This window comes from Carcharhinus amblyrhynchos, chromosome 28 (assembly GCF_965287045.1).
Source record: "Carcharhinus amblyrhynchos chromosome 28, sCarAmb.v2.hapA, whole genome shotgun sequence".
Lineage (NCBI taxonomy): Eukaryota > Metazoa > Chordata > Chondrichthyes > Carcharhiniformes > Carcharhinidae > Carcharhinus > Carcharhinus amblyrhynchos.
In genome coordinates this window covers 1,077,664-1,099,422 of record NC_137351.1, presented here as the reverse complement: position 1 = coordinate 1,099,422, position 21,759 = coordinate 1,077,664, and the positions used below count along the sequence as shown (strand labels likewise).

The window sequence follows — 21,759 nt, the reverse complement described above, 5'->3', positions numbered from 1 at the left end:
TACCCTCCTCCTGCTCCTATTTTCTACGTCACTCTAACAAGTAGTCAGCCCCTTCAAGTAGGGGAAGACTAGTGAGAAGACCTTCTCTGCACTCCATGTATTGCAAATACATGCTTCCCCAGATAAGGAGACCAAAACTACACACACTATTCCAGGTGTGGTCTCACCAAGGCCCTGCATAAATAAGTGGGCAAAGAAGTTTTAGATTGATCAGTGCAGTACTTTAAGCCGGTTGTAAAAATGTTTACTCGAGTTTGCAAAAGTTTTAAGCAAACATAGGGTTATCTCTGTGCACAAATTGCCAATGAAGAAATAATATAAATTAAGTGGCATAAATCCAGGGCAGATGGTTTATTGGCAATGTCATTGGACTCATAATCCAGGGATCCAGGCTAATGAGGACATGGTTTGAAATCCCACTGTTGTAGCTGGTGGAATCTTAATCCAATTAGCAAACCTGTAATAGAAAGCTAGTAATGGTGACAAATGATCACTGATGATCGTAAAAACCCAGCTGATTCACTACTGTCCTTTAGAGAAGGGAATACCTTTAAGAAAGGAAATAGACCATCCTTACTTGGTCTGGCCAACATGTGACTGTAAACCCACAGCAATGTGATTGAATCTTAACCGCAATCTAAAATGGGTAATTAGGGATGAACAAATGCTGGTCTTGCCAGCAATGCCTGGATCACATGAAAGTCCAAAGATGTGCAGGTTAGGTGGATTGGCCATGCTGAATTACCCGTTAGTGTCAGGGAGACTAACTAGGGTAATTGCAGGGGGTTATGGGGATAGGGCCTGGATGGAATTGTGATCGGTACAGATTCAGTGGGCCGAATGTCCTCCTTCTGCACTTTAGGGTTCTATGATTTTATGAAAGAATAAAGGGGAAAAAAAACCACATCCAGTTGATAAACACCTTTTCTGGCAGCTAGAATGCCTGCCTTGAGAATAATGGGTGTTGGTCTCTGGGCAACTTGTTGCTTAGATTCAAGTGGAATTCAAGACGGAACAATCAATTTTCAGACAGTCTGCCATCAGTCCATCCAGGATCACAATTGTTTCATTGTCATCGGTAGCTATTTCTAATCAATTCAGCTTCCCTGATAAATATTTCAGAATGTGATTGATAGCACAATACGTGGCCCGCAAGATCCCTACACTCCCGATCTGCTCACATACTCAATTCATTCTAGCTACAACCTTACCCAGCTCATAACCTGCAGGAATCTCTGCGGATATTGAATATTACTCTTTCCCAAAAGGGCAAGATAGGAATTCACTGCATAAAGTCTCAGCTGTTTGTCTTCCACTTCATCATCAAATCCTAGAGAGGTTAAAAAATATGTATTTTAAATATTAGAACACGAGTTGTAAACATTTGCCATGAAACCTTTGGAAAATCAACATCATTATAATCAACCGTATATTACAGACTACACCCACATGTGCACCCACAGTTACAAATCAAAGTAGATAAACACAACTTATTTTTTAAAATATGGGTTTGTTAGTGTAATGAAATGACGAGACTGGGGTTTGTGTCAGAAATGAAAAAAACTGCAATTGGTAAGAATTTAAAAGCTTTTCCCACTGCAATATAAAATGCATGACATAAAAAGAATAATTAGTGAACTGAAATTACTTAGCTATGGGTTAGAACTGTCTCAGACTGATCTGTAATTATTATATTTATACAGCATCCTGCTGTTTAATTACCTTCAGCCAGCAGCCTCAGGAAGTTGTTTGGAATATCTGATGGTATCATATCTCCACCGACAGAGAACACAGCATTCATCGTTTGTATAAACCACTCATTGTTGGGAGCATACGTTTGTGGGTTGTCAAGGACAGAAACCAAACCCAAAACAGAAACTATTTCAGCAACAAATATTTTTTTCAAATAGAGAGATGTACAGGTTAGGTGGTTAGCACTGCTGCATCACAGCACCAGGGACCCATGTTCGATTGCCAGCCTGGGTCACTGTCTGCATGTTCTTCCCGTTTCTGTGCGGGTTTTCTTCCACAGTGCTCCAGTTTCTTCCCACGGTCCGAAAGATATGCTGATTAGATGCATTGGGCATGCTAAAATTCTCCCTCAAGTGTACCTGAACAAGTGCCTGAGTGTGGGGGCAATGAGACTTTCGCAGTAACTTCATTGTAGTGTTAGTGCAAGCCTGTTTGTGACACTAATAAATAAACTTAAAAACTTGATATGGCCATGGCGACATGGTGGCACAGTGATTGGCCCACAGCACCAGGGACCCAGGTTCGATTACCGACTTGTGTCACTGTGTATGTGCAGCCTGCACGTTAGAACATAGAACACTACAGCACAAACAGGCCCTTCGGTCCACAAGTTGCGCCGAGCACATCTATACCTACCCAGGCCTATCTATAATTCCCAATCCCATTAAATCCCATGTACTCATCCAGAAGTCTCTTAAAAGACCCCAGCGAGTTTGCCTCTATCACCACCGACGGCAGCCGATTCCACTCACTCACCACCCTCTGAGTGAAAAACTTTCCCCTAACATCTCCTCTGTACTTGCTTCCCAGCACCTTAAACCTGTGTCCTCTCATAGCGACCATTTCAGCCCTTGGAAATAGCCTCCGAGAATCCACCCTATCTATACCTCTCAACATTTTACAAACCTATCAGGTCGCCTCTCAATCTTCGTCTCTCCAGGGAGACGAGACCTAGCTCCCTCAGCCTATCTTCATAAGGCATGCCACCCAATCCAGGCAACATCCTTGTAAATCTCCTCTGCACCCTCTCAATAGCTTCCACATCCTTCCTGTAGTGAGGCGACCAGAACTGCGCACAGTACTCCAAGTGGGGTCTGACAAGGGTCTTATAAAGTTGCAGCATTACCTCCCAACTCCGAAACTCAATCCCTCGATTAATGAAGGCCAGTACACCTTACGCCTTCTTAACCACATCCTTCACCTGCGTTCTCCCCCTGTTGCTTGGCTTCCTCCCACAGTCTGAAATACATACTGGTTGGGTGAATTGGCCACGCTAAATTCTCTCTCAGTGTACCCAAACAGGCGCCGGAGTGTGGCAAGTAGGATGACTTCATTGCAATGTTAATGTAAGCCTACGTGTGACTAATAAACAAACTTTACATTGCCCAAATATATCAATGGCCTCCCTCTGCACTCTAAGGATTCTAAGGATAAAAAGGGACAGCGTATTTCAGTATAAAGTTGTACTAAATAAATGTATCAAAAAAAGGGCACTGTGAGTTTGCAAGCTTTTTAAAATGTTCAACTGAAAATAGCATTTTTACATTATTTCCCCTTTTGCTACTTTTAATACCAAAGAATGTAGGTTAAGCTGGTGTCCCCACTTTGTTCTCACAGCTACTTTTTTGCTAAGATTAGCTAATGAAGTAAGTGTTGCTCTGCATTCTTATGTCTGGCACATGCGTGGATATAATTAACAATCCCAAACTGGATGCTTTAATTAATATAACTGCTACAAAGCACTTTAACTTCAGGGAAACCTGGACAAGTATGCAACTGCAGCACAATTTATCTAAATCTAACACTTCCATTTACTCTATGAAACACATTTTTAGAAAGCTGAGATTTATAACGCCCCAAACTTCTGCCAGTAATGCAAACTGAGAAAGGAGGTGCGAATTTTCACTTTCTTAGCTGCATGATACAACCATCAGGGAGTGTAAAATAATTCTTAAAGATGTAACGATCAAGTCAAATCATTCTGGACAAACAAAAATAGGACTGATTGCTTTTTTTATTTAAATAGATTTAAATTTTATAAATATCGCTAGTGTCCTAATTTCCCCTCCATTCAGTGCCTTCTATCATAAAGGAAGCCACCATATTTACAGTGATACAGAAATGTAAACCAATAATACAAATGCAACTATAATTACAAGGCGAAATCTCACTTTGCCAAAACCTATGCGGGTGAGTAGATTACACCCGCCACACACACCACCTTAAAAAGTAACAAACAAGGCATTCAATGTGCCACCTTCAACTCCCTTAAATATAGCCAAGTGACTCCCTAGTGCTCAGAACCTGGTGAATCATAGGATTTTAGCATCTGCAAAATAAATGCCACAGGTACACAGTTTTCTATTTTAATTTACCACGGTATAAAAATTTAGTTTTTTTATTCATTCGTGGGACTTGGGCATTGCTGGCTGGGCCAGCATTTATTGCCCATCATTAGTTACCCGAGGGCAGTTGAGAGTCAACCATATTGCTGTGGCTCTGGAGTCACATGTAGGCCAGACCGGGTAAGGATGGCAGATTTCCTTCCCTAAAGGACATGAGTGAACTGGGCTGGGTTTTTTTTTTCAACAAGTGACAATGGTTTTATGGTCATCAGTAGATTCCAGATACTTTTTGTTGAATTCAAATTCCACCATCTGCTGTGGCGAGATTTGAACTTGGGTCCCTGGAACATTAGCTGAGTTTCTGGTTTGATAGTCTAGAGATAATACTTATAGGTCATTGACTCCCCCACAGTTCACATTTCAAACACACCCAACAGAATCAGAATTACAAACACTGTCATACAACACAGAACATAACAGCGCAGAACAGGCCCTTCGGCCCACGATGTTGCGCCAGCCAGTTAAAAAAGCAATGACCCTCTAACCTAAACCAATCCCTTTCCATCCATAAACCTATCCACGGATCTCTTAAACGCCCCCAAACTAGGCGCATCTACAACTGCAGCAGGCAGGGCATTCCATTCCCCCACCACCCTCTGGGTAAAGAACCTACCTCTGACATCCGTCCTATAACTACCACCCCTTAATTTAAAGTTATGCCCCCTCGTGCTAGCTTTCTCCATCCGAGGAAAAACGCTATCACTGTCCACCCTATCTAAACCTCTAATCATCTTATATGTTTCAATAAGGTCTTCAAATCAGTGCCAAAAGGTTTTATAACTCCATATTTTCAATCTCAACAAACCCTCTCTAATTATGAAACAAAAGAAAAACAGCACTGCCCATTAATTCACATAACACCTACAAATCTTAACTGATTTGCTGTGTTGAAAGGATATTTTTCAGCAAGTTCTGCTACTTTGCCAACTAAACTGATGGTAATGTATTCATCCTTGCTTTGTCTCAGATAGTCCAGCATTTTTTGGACGATAACAGCAACATTCTGGGCATTAGTGATTCGGTAAAGCAGTTCTAGTGTCTGTGGAAAGAGTACAACTCAGATGACATTAAAAACAGCAAAACAGTATGAATGAAATCAGAAATCTTTCAATCAAGCTGTACAATCAGATTAGCAAGGATTAATTGCCCAAGGCATTTTCCACTCCTCAATCCATTTTGTACTTTGATTTGTGGCCTATGGTGACTCTTTACTTAAGTGAACTTGGATAAACCTCAAAAAGAACATTTAAGATTACACCCTGGTGAATAATGTGCTCAATAAGCCTTCACATCAGTGCTTTGAAACATTTGCCTTAATATTCAAACAACCTAGGTCAAAACAACTCTTACCTCTCGCTTTATAATTGGGTCAGAGTGATCCAGGCACTCAATTATTGTCATTTGGTGCTGAAGGACTAGATTCAAATCTTGCTGGATTACATACGAGAGGGCTTTTAACCCTGGAACATGAAAATGCATTGGCTCACTTTTCAAAATGCAAGCAAAATGTAAAGTAAAAATACAAGCAATCGCTTCACAGAATATCCTTACCCAAATATTTCAGGTTGATTTTGGGTGATAAGATAAATTTTCCATTACACTTTGCTGCCTTTTCCAACAGATCTGCTTTTGGGTGAATGGTATATACTGTCTGAATACATTCAAACAAAATTGCTGAAAAACAACATTAAAGCAGAAGTTTGTGAAAATAAGGAGGTTACAGTCTCAAATTCCAACAAAATGAGTGATAAAGGTATCCAAATGAACAAATGAAATAAGATTCAAGTGTTTGCAAATTGTGCAATTAACTTACCACACAATGTTGACAAAAATACTATAGGAGAAAGAAAATTTGTAGCAATCATCGAGACTAATGCTGGAAAGTAATACTTATGAATTCATATATAACATCTTACTCTACAAGGAATAAATTGCAGCACATCACATGAACATATGACGTGCCCCATCAAGAAACACTGATGTGGAGATGCCGGTGTTGGACTGGGGTGGGCACAGTAAGTCTCACAACACCTCACAAAAGTCCAACAGGTTTAATTTGATTTGTCACACATATTAACACATAGTGAAAAGTATTGTTTCTTGCCCACTATACAGACAAAACATACCGTTCATAGAGAAGAAAACGAGAGAGTGCAGAATGTAGTGTTGCAGTCATAGCTAGGGTTGTAGAGAAAGATCAATTAAATGCAAGGTAAGTCCATTCAAAAGTCTGACAGCAGCAGGGAAGAAGCTGTTCTTGAGTCAGTTGGTACGTGACCTCATACTTTTGTACCTTTTTCCCGAAGGAAGAAGGTGGAAGAGAGAATGTCCAGGGTGCATGGGGTCCTTAATTATGCTGGCTGCTTTGCTGAGGCAGCGGGAAGTGTACAGAGTCAATGGATGGGGGACTGGTTTGCGTGATGGATTGAGATACATTCACGACTTTTTGTAGTTTCTTGCGGTCTTGGGCAGAGCAGGAGCCCATACCAAGCTGTGATACAACCAGAAAGAATGCTTTCTATGGTGCATCTGTAAAAGTTGCTGAGACTCGTAGCTGACATGCTAAATTTCCTTAGTTTTCTGAGAAAGTAGAGGCGTTGGTGGGCTTTCTTAACTAAAGAGTCGGCATGGGGGGACCAGGACAGGTTGTTGGTGACCTAAAAACTTGAAGCTCCCAACCCTTTATACTTCACCCCTATTGATGTAGACAGGGGCATGTTCTCCTTTACGTTTCCTGAAGTCAATGACAATCTCTTTCGTTTTGTTGACAGTGAGGGAGAGATACTGTTGCCACACTAGTTCCTTCATCTGGTGACTCATCTGATGAAGGAGCAGTGCTCCGAAAGCTTGTGATTCCAAATAAACCTTGTTAGGACTTTAACCTGGTGTTGTGGGAAATACTGAAACATACATTTTGAACAATGCATTTAAAATGTGGTATATCTGACAGAACATGAGTTGTCCATTGGTTTACTATAGAATAAATGACAGATAACACTTCATTTTCTGCCACATTCCACGTCATAAAATTGGTGATGCAACACTTGGCAGGATGGGGAGTAATGAAGTCTTTCTCATGGTCTGTCAAATGCTACATCTGTTATGGAGCAAGTGTAAAGCACTTGCAGGTCAGGTACAATACCACATCTTGTGATCACAAGCAGCAGTTTATCCCAAATTCACTAATCTTAATCTCTTGAACTGCTCCATTGATTGCAATAATTACCCCCACCATTACCGTAGGCTCTTCAAATCAGCTTCCATTGCCAGTATATAGATCGTAATTGACCTGCATCTGTAAGCAATTTAACTCAGTAATCCAATCTAGCTTCGAAAACCGAAACAGCTTGCATTCATTACTGATCAAAATTCAAGTTAAGATTACTGACTGAGCTACTTCACACGTTTTTCAAAAACTGTAAAGCAGCGGAGGACTTATTTACCAAGATTTCAACAGAGAATGCAGCCAAGTTTCCTGTCATGGCACTTCACGTACAATATACAGAAAATTCAGATGACTACATATTTGATGATCAACACTAACTACCAGAAAGAAAATATGAACTGCCAACTAATGGGCTTTTAGTTTAAAAATCATCATGGTCCGCATTCAAATCGATTGGGCCACAGCAAAATAGCACCTTCATCTTCATGGGCAGAAAAGGCAGAATTATCCCAAAAGTAAACGGACTGGGTGAGGCATTCCCATGAAGAATGCGCCAGGAAGAAATATTATTCCCCCCAGGTTTATGGTTAAGTTGTAGAAAAGCAGTTGACTCCAACTGGTTGAGGCATTGCCATGGAGAATGCATCAGGGAACAGTTGCTTCCCTCCCCCTCCACCCCCATGCTTTCGTTCAGTGTCAGGTTGCCAATCAATCAGAACCCTTTTTCTCATGAAGTATAAATTGTTGCTCCCTCGGAAATTTGAGTTTGTCCTGATGAGTGAAAGATGAAAAGTTTCGACATCATGTCCCGTTTTTCAGAAATACTCAAGTTCAGTGCTACCAAACGACTATATGCCATTCCTCCTTTTGAGAATTGATCTACAATCAAATAAAATAAGCTGCATTTTCAGGTAATTACTTACCGTAAGTTATATTGTGATTGATTTCAGCTCTTCGCAAAGACTCATCCAGAACATCATACATTAGTTCGCTTGTTCTGCCCCAAAAAGAACATCATATTTTAAAGACATTTGCATAGGTAAATACATGAAAGAGACAGAAAAGTAGAAACAAAGAAAAAACTTGCAATTGTGTAGCACAAACACAGGACATCCCAAAGCACTTCATAACTCAAAGTACTTTTGAAACATGATCACATTTAGACAAACTTGCACACAAAGTTCCACAATAACAACGAGGCCATTTATGCTCCTTTGGTGATGTTAGTTGAGGGATAAATATTGATCACAAACCTAAAAACCTCCTCTGCTCATCTTCTAATAGAGCCTTGGAATGTTTTACATAAACCTGAGGGGGTCAAACGGGGCCTCACCTCAGTTTAATATTTCATCCGAAAGATGGCAGCACCAACAATGCAGCATGCCCCTAGTATTGCAATGAAGTGTCAATCTAGATTGCGTGCCCAAGTCACTGCAGACAGGCTCGAATGCCTATCTCAAAGCTGGAAGGGCTATCAATGAACCGAGGCTGACAGCTAAGAATGCAATTCCTAATACACATAGCCCTTTTTCCAGGAAAGGGGAATTGAAAACTAAAGGGCATAGGTTTAAGGTGAGATGGTAAAGATTCAAAAGGGGCAATTTCTTCATGCAGAGGGTATAGAATCTTACAGCACAGGAGGCCATTCAGCTTATCAAGTCTGCAATGACAACAATCCCACCCTGCCCGATCCCCATGCCCCTTGCATTAACCCTAGCCAGTCCCCCTAACACTAAGGGGCAATTTAGCATGGCCAATCCACCTAACCCACACTTCTTTGGACTGTGGGAGGAAACCGGAGCACCCGGAGGAAACCCACACAGACACAAGGATGTGCAAACTCCACACAGACAGTGACCCAAGCTGGGAATTGAAGCCAGGTCCCTGGCGCTGTGAGGCAGCAGTGATAACCACTGTGTGTATACGGAATAAGTTGCCAAAGTGGCTGATGCAGGGACAATATCAACATTTAAAAAACATTTGGATAAGTACATGGATGGGGAAGGATTAGAGGGATATGGGCCAAATGCGGGCAATTGGGACAAGCTGGGAGGGCAACATGGTTGGCCTGGACTAGTTGGACCAAAGGACATATTTCTGAGCTGTACTGCTTTATGATTAATAGTAAAGGTTGTAATAAAACAACCAATATGAATTGCTCTGCAGGCAGTTTGTCCTTTTAATTAGCTTCCCTCCTGAAAATGTTGCCTTTTGTTGGGGCACACAAGTATGGGTCTTTCCCCAGTACCTCATCCTGATGATCAAAGGTCTTATTCAAACTTAGAGAATAAAAGCTGGAGGAGTGTCAGCAACCAGAGATTGGAATTTCTGATCTGTACAGTTTTGGTGGTGCATATCAACATTAAACTATAAGGTGAAAACAAATCTCTAATTTACTAACTAGGTGATAATTTATAGTGGCCAAATTAATGCATCAGATGAAAGTAAATTTATTGTTTCTGAACTACATCAAGCCAATATTTCATAAGAATTTTTTCTTAAATTGTAATGGGATTTGTAATTTTTTTTCAAAAACAGAAATGCGTCCCTAGATAGACTCCAACCAGCCAATTAAAAACTCCAGCTGAATCTGACCACAGACAAAAATGTTGTAAAATGTTGTTAAATGTTGGTTCCTAGTTTTAGGCTAAAGAATCACAAATATTTAAAATGCAGAGGGACCTGGATAATTTATCAAATTATAATTCAATCAGTATCGTAGCTGTATTCTACATTTAACTTTAAAAAGTTTAAAAACTTCAAAGTTTATTTGTTAGTCACAAGTAGTCTTACATTAACACTGCAATGAAGTTACTGTGAAAATCCCCTAGTTGCCACACTCTGGCCCCTGTTCAGGTACACTGAGGGAGAATTTGGCATGGCTGATGCACTTAACCAGCATGTCTTTCAGACTGTGGGAGGAAACCGGAGCACCCAGAGGAAACCCACACAGACACAGGGTGAACGTGCAAACTCTACACAGACAGTGACCCAAGTCAGCAATCGAATCCAGGTCCCTGGCGCTGTGAAGATCAGTGCTAATCACCGTGCTGCTCCTTATTGCAACTGAGAAGTTGTAGACTTTGACAAAATCGAAACATCTCTATAACCATACTGGCAGGCAGACAATTCAAGAAAACTTCAAATTGAATGAGTCAGAAATAACTTTGAAGTACAACAGATGATGCATAGAAATTAAAGTGCCTTAGTGAAGAAAGAACTGGCAACTATATAATGCCTTTCATCATCTCAGGACATGTTATTGTTTCAACGTAATATACAATTCCCTTAATGCTGCTTCCCTTCTGAAAGTATTCGCCACATAATTTCCATAAGCCAAGGCTGACGCCTCAAATTTAACCCACAATATATAAACTAAACTGTGGGGAAAAGGATAGCATAAATAGTGAACAAAAATGTCTATTTTGAATTATCCTTGTCTGCGTCCTGAAATCCTCATGCACTTCCTGTGAACTTTTCCATTATGGGTTCCGATGTTGACATTTATAATGGGATGTGCAAACATATACTTGTAATGCTCCTCGTCAATGCAATTGCAACCAAACAGGAAAGAGGTACCATATCTACTCATGTAAAAACTGACCCCATCACTTTTGGTCTCATTTGTAATTCTATTTTTATGCAGTGCGTGTTAAAGTTGATGCTAATTTTTAAAATTTCGAAATCAACATATAATCTGGAAAATGTTAATGATCAAATCCATTGTAAATATATAGGAAAATAGGAATTTGGAGCAGGAGTGGGCAAATTCAGCCCGTCGAGCCTGCAATCAGATTGTGGCTGATAAATGCTAATGAAAACAAAGACCAGTAAATAAATGCTTCAAACATTTATGTGTTTATGTTATCTATTCAAATTAGTGATCAGATTATGAACAATGATTATGAATTTGATGTTGTTGACCTTTCCTTCATTCCACTGTGATGGTCTTTTCTGGATTTTATCTGAGCCCAAATCAAGCATCCATGTCAACCCATCAACTATACCCAAATAAAAATCACCCCTTTTATGTATGACCTAAAAACGTGGATCTCAAAAGTACAACTTTCACACGTGTATATAGGCTTGGGTCACTGTCGGTATGGAGTTTGCATGTTCTGCGTGGGTTTTCTCAGTTTCCTTCCACAGTCTGAAAGATATGTTGGTTAGGTGCACTGGCCATGCTAAATTCTCCCTTCGTGTACCCAAACAGGTGTCAAGAGTGTGGAGACTAGGAAGCTCATTTCAGTGTTAATGAAAACCTACTTGTGACACTAATAAATAAACTTTAAAACTTAAGTATATTTAGTGTGCTAAGCTTACAGAGACAGTTACCATTATGACGGATACAGGAACTTATATTGAAATAAGTACAGGAATAAAGGCAGAATGCACAACATTGACAAATTTACATCTGTACATAATACCCATAGAACAGTACAGCACAGTACAGGCCCTTCGGCCCTCGATGTTGTGCCAAGCTATGTCCAAACCCAAGATCAAGCTATCCCACTCCCTATCATTCCGGTAATGACTTCTGGTCCCTACTCAATTTCAGCCAACGGTTACATAATGTTTGGACTTCCCATACACAACATTATGCAAAACTATCTTCAAGTTAAATCCTCGCATTGGTAGCTGTAATGGTCCAGTACACAGAAATCAATGATTAATGCTCTAATCATGCCGCTTGCTTACTTGTTCCAGAGGTGGTAATATAACGATCTTCTGCCTGTAAGAAGCAGACTGTTTTCCCCAGTGAACACTGCGCAATGCCAACATGAGATTTTCCAGTAACATTTTCACTGCCAAGCATGGCAATATTAAACTTGAAAAGGGAAAACTACATGAAGAACAACTTACATCTGATCATCCTTTCCAAGTAACCGCAAAATTCTCAGCAGCTGAATCTGTAACCAAGGTGCTGGTACACTATGGTAGTTGAAATCCACTGCGAGTTTTCCTCCAACTACTTGCTTGAGAATTGTTACAAAACTCCTGGTTAAATCTTTATAGCCACCTGGATTTTCCTAAAATTGAAGAATTAAACTAGTAAGTTTCATTCCTTTAAAGCTGAAAAACAAACAGAGCTATCTCCCAAAATTTGCTCGGTCATCACTCGACCCTGCTACCCAAACATGCACTGATTGTGGTAGCTCTATGCCATTCAAAACAAAAGCTGTTGGTTTGACTTTTAGCAGATGCTGAATTAGTCTCGCTAACGGGGTTGTTAGTTATTCGTAGGACCTGCGTGCTGCAAGGTACAGGAGGATTTCAATAAGGTGTCCAGAACACCAACAACCTGCCTTGGTCCCTCCACACTGATGCTATAGTTAAGAAAGCCTACCAATGCCTTTACTTCGAGGCTAAGAAAATTCGACATGTCTGCCACAACTCTCACCAACTTTTACAGATGAACGATAGAAAGCATCTTCTGGTTATATCACAGCTCGGTATGGTGCCTGCTCTGTCCAAGACTGCAAGAAACTACAAAGAGTTGTGAACAAATCCCAGTCCATCACGCAAACCAGTCTCCAATCCATTGACTCTATCTTTATTTCCCGCTGCCTGGGAAAAGCAGCCAGCATAATCAAGGACCTCACGCACCCCGGACATTCTCTCTTCCACCTTCTTTCGTCAAGAAAAAGATACAGAGGTCTGAGGTCACGTACCAACCAACTCAAGAACAGCTTCTTCCCTGCTGCCATCAGACGTCTGAATGGATATACCTCATATTAAGTTGATCTTTCTCTACACCCTAGCTATGACTGTAACACTGGATTTTCACAGCAACTTCATTGCAGTGTTAATGTAAGCCTATTTGTGACACTAGTAAATAAACTAAAAAAAACTTTCTACACTCTCTCTTTTCCTTCTCTATGTCTAATATGCTTTGTCTGTATAGTATGCAAGAAACAATTCTTTTCACTATATACATATAACAATAAATCAATTTACTCCTAAATGCTGTCCAGTGACTCCGACTGGAAGATGAAGCTAAATGCACATTTGGATGATGAGGAATTATGTTGAGCTGTGAAATCAACTAGTCAAATTAAAGGTGGATGGCATAGTGGCCAGGAACCCAGGTTCGATTCCTGCCTTGGGTCACTGTCTGTGCAGAGTCTGCATGTTTTCCCCGTTTCTACGTGGGTTTCCTCCGGGTACTCCAGTTTCCTCAAATTCCAAAGATGTGCAAGTTAGGTGCATTAGCCATGCTAAATTGGCCCTAGTGTGTGGGGGATTAGCAGGGTAAATGTGTGGAGTAAACAAGAATAGGGCCTGGGTGGGATTGTGGCCAGTACAGACTTGATGGGCCAAAGGCCACCTTCTATACTGCAGGGATTCTATGATTCAAAATGGTCAGACAAGACTTGCTGTCTTGGTTCACGCACTATTCCCCAGAGTCAGCACCTTGCCAATATTATTAACCACATCTGCTAGAGTTAAAAAATGTTTGAATCATTCACGCAATTCAAATTAATTATTCTTCTTTTAAAGTTCCAGTGTGAATTGATGGCATTAGAAAAACTCTCAAATGGACCATGAGTTTTGACTTAGATTGGGAGGTAAGAAAACTTCAATTAAAAAAGAACTTTAATTAAAAATAGCTTTATTTTTTCCATTACTGGTTATAGCATTGTACCTTAATCAGCAATAGGTAGATGTGAAGGGAGGCAGCCATAACCCCCGGGTCCCGATCACACAGGGCTTTCCTGAACTTGTCATGAATGTGTTGAACTTGATTTGGAGCGATAAGATAAAACTTGTACAGGGCAAGTACGGCTTTTCTTCTTATTATTTCCCTATAAAGAAGCACTGTTTTGGTTTTTAAGTACATTTTTGCGCACAGATTTATATTCATAATTATTAATTTTAATTCATTATTTATAAAACAAGCATGAGTGTAAAACATGTATCTTCTGTGCATTGTTAAGCATTCCACACATTGCGAATAGCAATCTCAAGAATATTTAATTTATTGAAACTTTCAAGCCCTCCCCCACTTTCCTTTAATGGACTAGATGCTTATTCTCAGGGACAGTAAGTAATCTCACAACACCAGGTTAAAGTCCAACCTGATGAAGGAGCAGTGCTCCGAAAGCCTGTGCTACCAAATAAACCTGTTGGACTTTAACCTGGTGTTGACAGACTACTTACTGTGCCTACCCCAGTCCAATGCCAACATCTCCACATCATGGCTACTCTCAGAGGGTGATCCAAGAATTCTTGTCAATAATCCTCTGTAGTTCAGTATCATGAAGAAAAAAACCCTTGGATTCATGTGCACCAGCAAATTTCCCTGTCCTTCATGATAACTTATACAATGTGGTGGGTTACAGAGACAGGAGTACAATACCATTATTCCTCTTGAAAGGTGAAGTTGTATTTAAGGAGTCTGGACTTTTCCAGACCTTTGCGTTTAAGCAGTTTGGACTTTTCCCTGTGTATAGGTAGCTACAGTTGTCCACATTTTGACAAGTTAAGATTATTTTAAACTTCTCACCAAACCTGCCAATTGGTACATTGGGGAGGAAAGGGTGTAGGAGGGAAGGAGAAAGGCTTGGGGGTGGCGGGGGGGAGGAGGAGGAGGAGAAAGGAATTTCTTCTCTTATCATAAAATATATGGTAAAGACAGCATTTGTCATGTTATTATACTTGGCTAACAGTGACAGTCTTCTCCCCTCCCAATGAAAGTATTAGTGAATCTAGTAAAACACAACATGCAATACACAGTCTGCCTGGATTTATGAAACAAGTGCTAATATTGCCCTGGAAATGACCGAATGTTTCCATTCTGGAACAGCCCTGATTTATATTCACTCACTTAGAGTGCTGAAGCTTCTCTTCAACCAAAGGAAGAACTGCTGGAATCATATCTGGTGGAAAAAGTTGGCTGGCAACAGTTAGAGCCATGCACACCTCGAGAAGATTAGTGCTCTGCAGATCCTGAAATTAGAACAAGAGTTTCCAGAATTAAAATCAATAGCAACACAAGTCTGAGTTTCATATTAGGGGGAACTAGCAGAGTAAATACGTGGGGTTACGGGGCGAGGGTCTGGGTGAGATTGTTGCTGGTGCAGGCTTGATGAGCCAACTGGCCTCCTTCTGCACTGTAGGGATTCTTTTATGATTCTAATTTTGATGAAGCTTTTGGTCACGACCCAATTATTCTTACGTGGCTCAGTCTCATTTTATTCAATGAAGCCTCGCGAGATGTCTCGTGCCTTTTTATTAAGTAAAGGTGCTATGTAAATGTAAACTGCTGTTTTTAAAACAGGAAAAGCACCTCGAGACAGTCAGACAGTAATTGACACCAATCAGAGCAGATTTGGGGGATTGTTGGGGTGCTGAATAAACTATGGATGAAGTGATAGATTTTAAACTCTATTTTGATGGGAGATAATATGTATCAAATGATTGTTTTGTGATATATGAAATATTGTGTGAGCAACATGAAAAGCGAACAAAGGCAGCACTTTTCCAAACGCAAGTACTACTGTGGACCAAATATTCATGACTGCTTTGAAATGCAAAGCACATTATTCCTACATTTATATTCCAGACATATAATGAACTAGTGTTTAATGTATGAATACAAAAGGTTTAAAAGAATTTCAAATTATCTCGCCTCTGGCACATGCATCAACTTGATGCATTCACGTACTCCAATTCTGATAAATAATTTATCCTGAATTTCACTTTTGTAAAGCAAGATTTAACCACTTAGAATTTTACCAGATATTACAAATTACTCAACTTTCAAGTGTTAGAACTATACATCATGATTCACTTCTACATTTGCCATGTAATCTAACTCATTAGCAGCTACTGATTGCTTATTTCTTCTGAGCGCACTGCCTCCAGGGGATTTCAAACAGCATCATGACACAAACCTAACTTCCTATCACACAATGCTGCACTCTTCCATTTGCTATCCTCGACAATTCACCAGTCTGTGGGGTCAGAGCAAATTTATGAGGCATCTTGGATAGTTCATTGTAATCACCCTGTAAAAGCACTCATTTTAAACTCTACATGGTAAGGAATGTTTTAAACTTGGAACATATAAAAGACCGAAGCGATTTCAGCCATCCATTGTGCATTTCCCCTGATATCCCCACAAGATGTACAGGAGAGGTGACTAATGAGTAACTGAATCCACATTGAAGCACTGTTAAAATTACCTCAATTTAACAATCATTAATGCTTACACTGAATCAAAAGTTGCTGTCCAATATTAAAAGGAAATTTGTAACCGGGCTGAAATTTAAGAGCATTTAAAAAAAATATTTGGTTTTAAAGTTTATTTATTAGTCATAAGTAGGTTTACAATACAATGAAGTTATTGTGAAAATCCCCAACTCACCACACTCCGGGTACTGTTCGGGTACACTGAGGGAGAATTTAGCATGGCCAATTCACCTAACCAGCATGTCTTTCGGAATGTGGGAGGAAACCACAGCACCAGAGCAAATCTCCGCAGACGCGGGGAGAAAATGCAAACTCCACCCAGATAGTGAACCAAGCCGGGAATCGAATCCAGGTCCCTGCTGTTGCAAGGCAGTGGTGTTAACCACTGTGATTTCTCTTCCCTAACAACTTTGCAAATACTGCAGTCTGGAGGATGGCCATTTCTGCAAGTCCAATCAATTGGTATGAGAACCAAGAGCACAATACGTTTTTCAAACATTTCCCTCCTGGGATAGTCTCGGGAAGTCCTGCAGTTCCCATTCCATGTCTAAAAAACAAAGGTGATCCTGACAGAAATAACAACCTGAGGTGAAAACACAGCCTTTTAATCTGAGGCGTATCATGCCAGTGCACTAATGTTTATACCGCCAACATCCTCAAGATTGTCTTTCTTTTGCTAAGTCAGCTAATGACAAATATACAAAAATGCAATATTCTTTAAATAAAATCTTGAATTATCAAGTAAAATTCTTCATGTAATTGGGAACAGTAAGGAACAATTGTACTGTTGATGTTCATTCATTTAATTGAATTTGTTTTTTTTTACATTTAATTCCAAGGGGGACGGGTTTCCTCTGTGTTATATAAAACAAAATAGTAAACACGCTTCTAATTTTAGAACACATAGTTCACAGGGAGAATCTCTCCCAATGTCCACGTGATGTTGATGTGTTTAGCATAGATTGCTGGTATGTTATGGTATGAAGAAAGTTTGATATGTCTTTAATACTAGTCATCATTTTACTTACCAGCAAGTATAAAGACCAAGATGCTTCATTCCTTCAAAGTTCAATTGTTTAACTAAAACTGATTAAACTTCAGATACCTTTACCATGGCTTCATAGAATCATAGAAACCCTACAGAAGGAGACCATTCAGCCCATCAAGTCTGCACTGACAACAATTCCCTCCATGTCCTATCCATGTAATCCCACATATTTTCTCTGCTAATCCCTCTAACCTACACATTCTGGGAATACTAAGGGGCAATTTAGCATGGTCAATGCACCTAATCTGCAGGTGAGGGGAAATTGGAGCACCCAGTCAAAATCCACGCAGACATGGAGAGAACGTGCAACTCCGCACAGATGGTGACCCAAGCTGGGAATCAACAAACCCAGGTCCCTGGAGCTGTGAGGCAGCAGCGCTAACCACTGTGCCACCATTCCTTGCAGAATCACAGTGAGATTCTTCTCCTTACATAGTTCCCTAGAGTTTCCTCAAATTTGTCATCAGACTTGGACATTCAATATCCATCACTGCACATTCTTCATTAGCAAATACTGGAAGCATCAGGCCACTTGTCAGACAGACAAACCACACACGCAGACCAACACCTTTACAGGAAGTACAGGCAAAGCCCTCTGTGCTGTGACATCACCTGACGGACATTTTTACTTTGAATAAAGTGCTAAGCTCCAGCTTTTGCTAAACATGGAAAACAAAGGCCACAATGAATATGAGCAGATGGTTGTATGACACTGTAAGCACAGCATTTTTATTTAAAAGCAGGCACTGAATTTATTTTCTTAATTTAAATGTTAGAGAAATAATCCAATAGATTTTGGCAACGTTTAAAGACTGAGCTCCAATTCCAGGTTTAGAACAAACATGCTCTGAAAAAGCACAGTATTTCGGCATCTTTAGCTGATTACAATATAATTTAGATAGATATTGGTTTAAAGATAGAAATCACTCTTGCCTTAAAATGTTATCCATTAAATGATTTCCTCTGGCGTCCAAACCAAGACACGGTCAAGCTCTGATCAAAGCACTAGAAAGTCCACCTCATTAAGATAAGGAAGGAATCATGGTCAAGGGATACAGGATAGGCCATCTGAGACTGTGATGAGGAGAAATTATTTCACTAAGGTGGTGGTGAAGCTGTGGAATTCTCCACCACAGATGGTGATGGAGGCCAAGTTACTGAACGTATCAAAGGAATAAAAAAATAGATTTCTAAACACTAAAGGTATCAAGGGGTTGGGGTGGTGGTTGTTGGGGTGGGGTGGGGGGGGGGGGGGTGCGGTGGCAGCAGTGTTGTAGTGTGGCATCAAGAGAGGATCAACTTCAATGGGCCAAATGGCCAATTCCTTCCTACGGTTTGTGGAACAGAAAATTAAACAGGATTGCTAGCAACAAACATATGTGAACAAACTGGTTGGTTCCTGATCAAAGAAAATTGCAGGGCTGTAGGAAAAAGTTGGGGGGTGACATCATGGACAGCACAGTGGTTAGTACTTCTGCCTCTCAACACAGGAGACCCAGGTTCAATTTCTAGCTTGGGTCACTGAGCAGAGTCTGCATGTTCTCCCCTTGTCTGCGTGGGTTTCTTCCAGGTGCCCTGATTTCCTCCCACAGCCCAAAGCTGGTTAGGTGCCATGCTAAATTCTCCTTCTGTGCACCCAAACAGGCTAAATTCACAAGCTTGAGGTTTGCCTCTTCATCAGGTGAATGGAGTGTACTAGCCTCAGACTGCCAGTACTCTTCATTCACCTGACAAAGAGGCAAACCTTGAAAGCTTGTGAATTTACTATCAAATAAATCGGCTGGACTTAAACCTGGTGTTGTCAGACTTCTTATTGTGTTTACCCCAGTCCAACGCCGGCATCTCCACATCATGACCCAAACAGGCGCCAGAGTGTAGCCAGCAGGAGATTTTTACAGTAACTTCATTGCAGTGTTAATGTTAGCCTATTTATGACTAGGTGAATTGCTCCAGCATGGACACAATTGATCAAATGGCCTCCTTCTGTGCTGCAACTATGCTATGATTGTTGTGCATTTTAATTTGATGTGCCAGTATTTTTACCACTATCAAATACATAGTAATTGTAGAGTTAACATGACTAATGGTCACTTTTTGAAAGGTCATCGACTTGAAGTATTACCACCGTTTCTCTCTCTACAGGGAAGGAATGACAATATAGTTTCAAGTCAGGATGATGTGTTGCTTGGGTGAAAACCTGAAGTTGGTGGTGTCCCCATACATCTGTTGTCCTTGTCCAAAGTGATAGAGGTCACAAGTGTGGAAGGGGCTGTCAAAATAGCTTTGGTGATCTGCTGCAGTGCACCTTGTAGATGGTGCGCACAGCTGCCACTGTCTGTCAGTGGTGGAGGGAACGAATGTTTAAAATGGTGGATGGGGTGCCAAACAGGCGGGCTGCTTTGTCCTGGTTGGTGTCGAATTTCTGTAGTTTCATTGGAGCTTCACTCTGACAGACCCAACAAAGCAGCTGCTCTGATTGGCAATCCGTCCAAAACCTCCAACATACACTCCCTCCATCAGCCACACAGAGTATTCTTCATCTGACAATGCAGAAATATTCACTCATTGTTCTTTTATAAGCCTCCTTTTAAAAAAAAGTCACATTTTTGCTGACGTTTCCCTGATCTTTATTTCTGCTCAATGCTGATACTTGCGGGGTGGCTGGTTCACAGCAGGTCAGCTGCACTGACCCATTCAAACACGAAAAGTGAGTCACAATTTGCGACACGTTGGCACAGTGGTCAGCACTGCTGCCTCACAGCGACAGGGTTCAATTCCCAGCTCTGTGCAGAGTGTGTATGTTCTCCCCATGTCTGTGTGGGTTTCCTCAGGGTGCTCCGATTTCCTCCCACAGTCCAAAGACGTGGTTAGGTTCACTGGTCATGCTAAATTCTGCCTCAGTGTACCCGAACAGGTGCCAGAGTGTGGTGGCAACTAGGGGATTTTCACAAAAACTTCATTGCAGTGTTAATGTAAGACTATTCGTGACACTAATAAATACATTTTAAACAATTCAAGTGGTCTGAGAACTGGCACAGAATAATTCTAGCCAGTATCTGATTCTATAGTTTGGGATTTTCAAAGAAAAAAATGAATAAAGTTGTGTAAGTCACCACAAAACAATAAAAACAGAACTTGATTTATTGAGTTACCATAAACCAGGAGCTTTGCCAGAATCAGTATGGGTCAGAAATTAGATAAGGTAGATAGCAGAGTGTAAAACTAGAAGGCATAGGTTTAAGGTCAGAGGGGAGAGGTACAACAGGGTCCAGAGGAGCAATTTTTCAGAGGGCGGTGAGTGTCTGGAACGAGCTGCCAGAGGCAGTAATAGAGGCAGGTACAATTTTGTCTTTTAAAAAACACCTTTATGACTCTAAAGGAAACCTGAGGGAAAAGGTGAGAATTTTTGTTTTAGAGTAAGGATTTATAGAGCGTAGGGAAGTAACTTGCAAAATGGTAAGTAAATGCATCTGTATGATCACAAAAAACAAAAACACTGCAAAACATTTTTATTAGCATTACATCCTTGCTGATGGTATTTATAGAGTACAATATAGTTGAGTATAGACATTGGGAAGTTATGTTGCAGTTGTATGGGATGTTGGTGAGGCCGCACCTGGAGTATTGTGTTCAGTTTTGGTCACATTGCTATAGGAAAGATGTTATTAAGCTGGAGAGAGTGCAGAAGAGATTTACAAGGATGTTGCTGGGACTCAAGGGACTGAGTTATAGGGAGAGATTGGACAGGTGAGGACACTTTTCTTTGTAGCGGAGGAAATTGAGGGGTGATCTTATAGAGGTGTGTAAGATCATGAAGGGCATGTATAGGGTGAATGCACTCAGTCTTTTTCCCAGGGTTGGGGAAATCAACAACTAGAGGGTACAGGCTTGAATTAAGAAGGGAGAGAATTAATGGAAACCTGAGGAGCAACTTTTTTTATACAGAGGGTGATACATATGTGGAGTGAGCTGCCAGAGGAAGTGGTTGAGGCAGGGACATTTACAGCATTTAAAAGGGCAGTTACATGGATTGGAAAGGTTTAGAGGGATATGGGCCAAATGCAGGCAAATGGGGTTAGCTTAGATGGGCATTTCAGTCAGCATGGAGTAGTTTGGGCCAAAGGGCTTGTCTCCGTGCGTAGATTCTATGATCATAAAGTTTGTTTATTAGTCACAAGTAAGGCTTGCATTAA

The 21,759-nt window shown here is 40.6% G+C and overlaps 1 protein-coding gene across 3 annotated transcripts in view; it reads right to left on the bottom strand.

Moving 5' to 3' along the window:
* Window positions 1-21,759, bottom strand: part of ap4e1 (adaptor related protein complex 4 subunit epsilon 1) — a 79,162-nt gene that overhangs the window by 41,584 nt on the left and 15,819 nt on the right. The window contains exons 5-13 of one of the 3 annotated variants that reach the window (XM_080214045.1): window positions 15,152-15,273; window positions 13,970-14,129; window positions 12,187-12,353; window positions 8,247-8,320; window positions 5,709-5,831; window positions 5,508-5,617; window positions 5,057-5,196; window positions 1,723-1,835; window positions 1,212-1,330 (exon numbers count right to left, since the gene is read on the bottom strand). In XM_080214045.1, coding sequence (XP_080070171.1) covers window positions 1,212-1,330; window positions 1,723-1,835; window positions 5,057-5,196; window positions 5,508-5,617; window positions 5,709-5,831; window positions 8,247-8,320; window positions 12,187-12,353; window positions 13,970-14,129; window positions 15,152-15,273 — 1,128 coding nt within the window. Of the gene's footprint in view, window positions 1-1,211; window positions 1,331-1,722; window positions 1,836-5,055; window positions 5,197-5,507; window positions 5,618-5,708; window positions 5,832-8,246; window positions 8,321-12,186; window positions 12,354-13,969; window positions 14,130-15,151; window positions 15,274-21,759 lie in introns of all 3 variants that reach the window. The other 2 variants (XM_080214047.1, XM_080214046.1) reach the window with 2 other exon arrangements.